Raw genomic sequence first — 8,275 nt, 5'->3', positions numbered from 1 at the left:
TAGAGGAGGTCATCCGTATGGACTTCCCACAAAATGAGGCAAAACCTATCCGTGCTGATGAGATCAGACATGGTAAGCGTAGCTACGCCCCCCCCTATATGACGGCGGTCAAAAAGGGAAAAAGAGACGGTGAGCGAAAAGCTTTCGTTGTAGCTGATCTAGAGACATTAATAACCGGCGAGGAGAACACGCATAAGCCGTATGCAGCGGGTCTCATGCTTGTTCTCCCAAAGGAGCCTGTCAAGTACAATAGGGTGGAAACCTATTTCAGCGAGGACTACAACATAACAATAAACTCCTTTGATGAAAGGAGTAGTAAGGTGCTTGAGGACTTTGTGTCCAGAATTGAGCATATAGCTAAAGGTTTTAGGCCCGCCCTAACAATTTACTTCCATAACTTAGGAAGATTCGATGGGCTTTTCTTGCTAAAGCACCTGACGTCTAATTGGAAGGGTGAGGTAAGAACTATAATGCGAAACAACCGCATCTACGAGATCAGTGTCAAATCAGGGAAGAGAGTTCTATTCCGTTTCCGCGACTCGTTGAATATGTTAAGGGGTACGCTTGATTCACTTTCAAAGAATCTATGCCCTGAACTCGGGCATAAAGGGTTTGTTGATCATAAGAAAGTGACTCTCCAGAATCTGGAAAGTATGAGGGAGGAATTGATAGACTATTTGAGGAAGGACGTCCTTCTCCTTGGCGGTGTGATGCAAAAGGCGCAAAAGCGAATTTGGGATCAACTCGAGGTTGACATAGAGAAAAAGCTTAGCCTTAGCGCATTGGCGCTATACCTCTTTCGTCAGAAGTTCTACGAACCAGATAAATGGCCCATCTACATCCCAAACCCCAATGAGGACAGGTTTCTGAGAGAAGGTTACTACGGTGGTCATGTGGATACGTATATACCAGTAGGTGAGAAGCTACACTACTATGATGTAAACTCGCTTTATCCTTTTGTAATGAAGGAAAACATCATGCCCACTGGGCGGCCTGTCTGGCATGGGGATTTGCGTGAGCGGGACATAGATAGCCTCTTTGGCTTTATCCGGGCATATGTGATCTGCCCGAGGACGAAGAATTTCAAAAGGCCCTTTCTCCCCTATCGAATGGAAGATAGGACTCTGGTCTTCCCGACAGGGAAGTTTGTAGGGGTATACTTTAGCGAGGAACTCAAGTATGCCAAAAAAATAGGCTACACTGTAGTCCCAATGAGTGGATACCTCTTTGAGAAGGGTGAGGGAAGCCCATTTAAAGACTTTGTTAGCTCTCTCTCGGAGAAGAGGAAAGAGGCGAAGAAAGAAGGGAATGTAGCGATGGACTACGTCTACAAGATACTAATGAATTCTCTCTACGGTCGATTTGGTATAAACCCTGAAAGCACTACTACCGAGATCTGCGACGATGCTCGCCTCAGGGTTTTGGTTCAAACGTGTGAGAAGTTCATATACAGTGAGCCCCTTAGACAAAATCTAAACCTCGTTGCTTACATTAAGAATACAAACCCGACCTCGGGGGAATGGCGCTACAAGAAGAACGCGGCGGTCCAGTTATCGGCAGCAATAACTGCTTACGCTAGGATATACCTTTATCCCTATATCTCAAGAGAGGATGCTTACTACACGGACACAGACTCCGTTGTGGTGTCGCATCCTCTCCCATGCGATGTTGTTTCTCCTTTTGAGATAGGGAAATTGAAGCTAGAAGACGAAATAGAGAAGGGTATCTTTTTAGCGCCCAAAGTCTATTGGTACCAACCAAAAAAGGAGTCAACCTGTCTAAACTTCTCTACAAAAGTCTTCCCCTCGCTGCTGGTCTTTAAACTTGCAACTGCTATCTAAGTCTAAGACAAGAGATTTTTCTTACTCTTAAGTTTGATCTTTCGCTAGGAGCCTTAGCAAGAATGGTTGGAACCGGTCTGACCTATGAGACTACTCGAAAGGAGGCTTCCTACCAGCACTAGAGTGGGATAAGTAAACCTTGCCTTAGGTCAATCCCTTCCCCTACTCGGGCAAGCAACAGACCTTTTTTAACAACCTCTTATGATTGATTCACTTCCTCCAGCATTGGCTTCCTTCTTACCTATGATATCCCCAAGAGCTAATTCGATAGCAGTTGCATCGGAGCTAGCTTGGAAAGAGAGGAGGCATCCTTATCTGAGCCGATCGTTAGCCTATTTCTTCTTCTCGAGTGAAGTAGCTTACTCTTGCTCTGTGCGCTAGGGAGTCAGACTATGCGACGTTCTCATTTATGTTTGCGCTGTGTGAGTTCTAGCTAGGAAGCAAGCGCCGCAAAGGGTTGACAGGGCAGCTCGGCTGGTAAAAAAGGAGATGGTACCGAAGCGGGAGGCTCGTAGACGCTACTAGTGCAATGACTAGTCTAATCTCTTTTCTCTACGTGAACTTTTTCTTATGTAAACCCGGTGTGTTATCTAAGTCTTTTAACTAGTCCAATGGAAATCTCCTCTATTGCAGCAAAAGTCAAAAAAAGGGTACTCGCGCTGCAGCTTGCTTGCCTAAAATGAAAATCCTTACTAGCCGAAGTAAGGGACTTTCTTACTGGAGCATACATAACGGACAAGGACTTATAAGACTATTCGACGCCTGTTATTCAAGAATCTTTCCTCAGAATGGATGATGAATGGAAGCGAGATTGGATTGACGTATAGAAACTACAACTACAGATTTGATCCCTTTCTCTTAGGGAATCTCGACTAGACGAGGGAGATATAAAGGTAACGTTGACGCTACGAAAAAGAAAGTCATTGCATAAGTAATGAATGAGCTAATTTCTTATTAGAAGCCTATTTGACTAGACAGGTCTCCTTTACCGGGGGGTTCCCACAGAGAAGTCTTGCTCTGGCTTGCCAAAAGCGTTTAATATTGAGAATGTTGGATGTATTACACACTGGTGGAATTGCGTAAGTAATAAGGCTTTTAACTAGCTTAGTGAATCGATTGTTACTAGTAAATAGAGTATGTTTTTGTTGGCAGTGAGTAAATCTTTGATTCAGAGTCAGCGTATAGGCCGACAAAAAATGCTTTCCCGTTCAGAAATCTGAATCCTATCTGTGGGGCCTCCCCTTCATGTCTACGTGAGGACTGAAGAACGAGTGAATCTTGTTTTAGGGTTTATGCCCATTGCCGATCATGTGGTCAGTTTCCCCGCTTTCGATTCCGACCAAGATTGACTTATTATTCCTCCTCGTCCATTAGTTCAGTTCCTTAGTTCAATCAGTCCCTTCCTCAAAACCTATTTCCGCAAGTGCCACTGCTCTTATTCCACAATATGGGATTGTTGGTTTCACATGCCACCCCTTTCATATAAAAAAATGGAATTGCAATCTCCATTCTACAGCTGCTCTGATGTCTCGCCTGCCTGCTTGGTTATAGGGCTATAAGTGAGCAGGGCTTTTGAAAATAGAGAGGTAGAGCAGCTAGGAGCTCAATATTGGAAGAGCGCCCTCTCTTTTCTTCGGGAAATCGAGTTCGCTGGGCTGGTTCCCTGTCCCCGATATGTAACGAAAAGATTGATTGGTTTACCGCATTCATTCATGAAAGCACTTGCCTCTCTCTGGTGGGCCTTTACCTTTCAAATAGAAGAGAGGTAGTCGCAGCAGGAGAAGCACCCCTAAACCCCTGAGATCACTCGACCCCGACCGGTCAATCTCCTGTCATTGCTATCTCGTGCGCGAAGGGTTGCCCATGCTCCTAATTAAGTCCATCCGGGTCTTCCTTCCATCTTTAAATGTTGGTTCAGACTCAATCGGCTGTCCTCTCCGATTGGCGAACGTCGAAAGAGAAGGCGGAGGAAGGAACTGATTGCATTAGTCTCAGGTCAGGGACATAGCCATGTATTACGAGATTAGGCCGATCAGAGAATGCCAATTATTAATTAATAATAAAAGAGGTATCGAATCTTTGCTTTAACAACTTTCAAAGTTGCACTAGCATTAGCAGGAGGAGGAGCACTAGTAGAAAGAGCCTCTCTCAGATGTCCATAAAGATGTTATCCAAGTTATTCAAAAGGAAGTCGATAAAGATTCATCCCCTGCTCTTAGTGCTAGCTCTTTATGCCTGGCACTGAAGAAGAAAGATCAGATGCGCCAACTCTGCTCTTTGCATGTTTTCATGAATCATTGGACAATGTTTGCGACGTGAATCGAGGCTAGGTACGACCGATTTCTATTGAATTAGCCCCAATTTCTATAATAATGTTTATCAGAATCGCTAGTTGTAATAGATCCGCAAGGGAGAAGAAGGCGTCGCTGCCCCTCTGTTGTCTCGCACACCAAGGCAAAAAGAGATTCAACAGTCGGCTGGGGAACCGGAATCTAAGCATACCAAGACTCAGGATAAGGAAGGGTAAGGCATCTAAGAATAAGGCAGGTAGACCCATACTCAGGCAAGAAAGAAAGTCTCTTACAGAAAAGGCAGGAAGAAGAGGCCCTCGCTCTACAGGAAACCTAATAGAATGGGCTACTTCTTAAGGTGGAATGGACCACTTATCATAGAAGAATCTTTCTTACATCGATTACTGACTATACGGACAAGGCAATCAACTGAAATTGAGCTGCTTCTCTCTCTTGTTTCATTACTTCCTGCCATGGCCTGGTGATGGATGCGCTTAGAGGGAGTGTGAAGAAGCTGGTTCAAAGCTAAGGTATCAAAGCCGCTCCATCTTCTTTTCTACCAGGGGTAGATGGTCCTATATATTAAGGTTGGACCTTCATTGCCTGCTGATCTCTCACAATGATTTTCTGATGGGATAGTTCGGACCATTGCTCTCTTTTTAGTCGTATCAGGTGCATCGGCTTTGCTGCCTTGTTGTCCGTATAGTGGTAATCGATGTGAAAGATTCTTCTATGATAGTGGTCCATTCCACCTTAAGAGTAGTTGATTCTAACCTTTCCTGTAGAGCGAGGGCCTCTTCTTCCTGCCTTTTCTGTAAGATACTTTTCTTTCTTGCCTGAGTATGCGTCTACCTGATATTCTTAGATGCGATTGCGACTTATCCTGAGTCTTGGTATGCTAAACGATTCCGGTTCCCATCCGACCTTGTTGAATCTCTTTTCGCCTTAAGTGAAAACGAAAACAACAGAAGAGGAGCTCAAACTTCTTCTCCCTTGCGGATCTATTTTACAACTAGCGATTCTGATAAGGAACATGATAGTAAAAATTGGGGCTAATTCAATAGAAATCGGTCGTACCTAGCCTCGATTCACGTCGCAAACATTGTCCAATGATTCATGAAAATGCAAAGAGCAAGTTGAAATCGCATCTGATTACTTCTTCTTCAGTGCCAGGCATAAAGAGCTAGCACTAAGAGCAGGGGGATGAATCTTTATCGACTTCCTATTGAATAACTTGGATAACAGCTTTATGGACATCTGGAGAGAGGCTTGCTTTCTACTAGTGCTCCTCTTCCTGCTAATGCTAGTGCAACTTTGAAAGTTGTTAAAGCAAAGATTCGATACCTCTTTATTATTAATTGTAATTGGCATTCTCTGATCGGCCTAATCTCGTAATACAGCATGTCCCTGACCTGAGACTAATGTATCAAGTTCCTTCCTCCGCCTTCTCTTTCGACGTTCGCCAATCGAGAGACAGCCGATTGAGTCTGAACCAACATTTAAAGATGGAAGGAAGACCCGGATGGACTTAATTAGGGAGCATGGGCAACCCTTCGCGCACGAGATAGCAATGACAGGAGATTGACCGGTCGGGGAGTCGAAGCCGATCTCAGAGAATTTAGGGGTGCTAGCCCCTCTGCGCTTGAGCCTCTCTTCTGTTTGAAAAGGTAAAGACTTCCACCAGAGAGAGGCAAGTGCTTTTTCATGAATGAATGCGGTAAAACCAATCAATCTTTTCGTTACATATCGGGACAGGGAACCAGCTGGCGAACTCGATTTCCCGAAGAAAAGAGAGGCGCTCTTCCAATATTGAGCTCTAGCTTCCTCTCTCTATTTTCAAGGGTTCGTGCTCACTTATAGCCCTATATACCAAGCAGGCAGGCGAGACATCAGAGCAGCTGTAGAATCGTTTGTGCATCTTTTTTATATGAAAGGGGTTGGTCAAAACCAACAATCCCATATTGTTCAATAAGAGCAGTGGCACTTGCGGAAATAGGTTTTGAGGAAGGGCTGATTGAACTCAAGGAACTGAACTAATGGACGAGGAGGGAATAATAAGTCAATTCTTGGTCATGAATCCTCTTTAAAGCCTATACTGACAATGATCGGCAATGGGCATAAACCCTAAAACAAGATTCAACTGGTTCTTCAGTCCTCACGTAGAACAAGAAGGGAGCAGACCCCACAGATAGGATTCAGATTTCTGAACGGAAAGCATTTTTGTCGGCCTATATGACTCTGAATCAAAGATTTACTCACTGCCAACAAAAACATACTCTATTTACTAGTAACAATCGATTCACTAAGCTAGTTAAAAGCCTTATTACTTACGCAATTCCACCAGTGTGCCAGAAATCCAACATTCTCAATATTAAACGCTTTTGGCAAGCCAGAGCAAGACTTCTCTGGGATCCCCCCAGTAAAGGAGACATGTCTAGTCAAATAAGCTTCTAATAAGAAATTAGCTCATTCATTACTTATGCAATGACTTTCTTTTTCGTAGCTCAACGTTACCTTTATATCTCCCTCGTCTAGTCAATTAATTCCCTAAGAGAAAGGGATCAAATCTGTAGTTGTAGTTTCTATACGTCAATCCAATCTCGCTTCCATTCATCATCCATTCTGAGGAAAGATTCTTGAATTCAGGCGTCGAATAGTCTTTTTAGTCCTTGTCCGTTATGTATGCTCCAGTAAGAAAGTCCAGCCACTTCGGCTAAGTAAGGATTTTCATTTTAGGCAAGAATGCAGCGCGAGTACCCTTTTTTTGACTTTGCTGCAATGAGGATTTCCATTGGACTAGTTAAAAGACTTAGATAACACACCGGGTTACATAAGAAAAAGTTCCGAAAGAGAAAAGAGAGATTAGACTAGTCATTGCACTAGTAGCGTCTACGAGCCTCCCGCTTCGGTAAGGTCCTTTTTTACCAGCCGTGCTGCCCTGTCAACCCTTTGCGGCGCTTGCTTCTCTTCTCTCCAAAGTAATAGGGAGAGTCTTTTTCTAGTTAGACTTCTATCAATGGAATGAAAGAACCATCCTTCCTATTTCTTTGTTTGTCCTGTCAGATAGAAAGAAAATGTGACCCCAAAAGAGCCCTTCTTTACTTCCACTACTTTAGGGGTGGGGGTGAAGGGGGGGGTTTACATAGGAACCGAGGCAAAGTGGTTTATGATTTGAATCTCAAGGCATTCTTATCATTTGGTAGATCAAGTCTGTGGCCTGTTCGGGTTCACTCGGAGCTTTGGCAACAACCGTGGGAGGTGTGATGTACATGCACTCATTTCAAGGGGGTGCAACACTTCTCGGTTGGGCTCATATTTCTCCTATATACCATGTTCGTATGGTGGCGCGATGTTCTCACGTGAATCCGTTCGAAGGACATCATACCAAAGTCATACTGATCAGGACCTCGATATGGTTTTATTCTCCCCAAAAAGGGAAAAAATTTTTTTTTTAAATTTTTGGGGGCCCCCCCGGGGGTAAAAAAAAAGGGGGAAAAAAAAAATTTTTTTTTTTTTTGGGGGGGGGGGAAAAACCCCAAAAAAAGGTTTCCCCTTTTTTTGGGGGGGGAAAAAAAAAAAAATTTTGGGGGGTTTTTTTCCCCTTTTTTAAAAGGGGGCCCTTTTTTTTTCCCCCCAAAAAAAAAAGGGGGCCCCCTAAAAAAACCCAAATTTAAAAAGGGGGGGGAAAAAAAAACCCCTTCCCCCGGGGGGGGGGAAAAAGGAAAAAATTTTCAAAACCCCCCCTTCGGAAAAATAAAAACTTTGGGTTTCCCCTTTTTTGGGGAAAAATTCTTTTAAAAATTTTGGCTTTTTTTGGGGAAAAAAAAATTTCCCCCCCGGGGGGGTTTTTTTTAAAGGGCCCCCCCCCTTTTGTTAAAAAAAAAAGGGTTTTTAAAAAAAATTTGGAAAAATTTTTTGGGGGTTTTTTTTTTTTAAAAAAAAAAATTTTGGGGTTTAAAAAATTTTTTTTTTGGGGGGAAAAAAAGGGGCCCCCCCCTTTAAATTTAAAAAAAAAAAAAAATTTTTTTGGAAAAAAAAACCCCCCCGGGGGCCTTTTGGGGGGAAAGGTTAGGGGGGAAGGGGTTTTTTTTGGGGAAAACCGGCCCCCGGGTTTTCCCGGGGTTTAAACCCCTTTTTCCCCAA

At 43.5% G+C, this 8,275-nt stretch overlaps 1 protein-coding gene across 1 annotated transcript; it reads left to right on the top strand.

Annotated features, from left to right (window-relative positions):
• Positions 1-17: 17 nt before the first annotated feature.
• LOC132043345 (DNA polymerase-like) lies at positions 18-1,841 on the top strand. The gene has a single exon (XM_059433852.1). The coding sequence runs from the start codon at positions 18-20 to the stop codon at positions 1,839-1,841; it is 1,824 nt and encodes a 607-aa protein (XP_059289835.1).
• Positions 1,842-8,275: the final 6,434 nt, after the last annotated feature.

This window comes from Lycium ferocissimum, unplaced genomic scaffold (genome assembly GCF_029784015.1).
Source record: "Lycium ferocissimum isolate CSIRO_LF1 unplaced genomic scaffold, AGI_CSIRO_Lferr_CH_V1 ctg23189, whole genome shotgun sequence".
Classification (NCBI taxonomy): domain Eukaryota; kingdom Viridiplantae; phylum Streptophyta; class Magnoliopsida; order Solanales; family Solanaceae; genus Lycium; species Lycium ferocissimum.
Note: the sequence above shows the minus strand (reverse complement) of the source record. Positions and strands in the feature narration are given on the sequence as shown.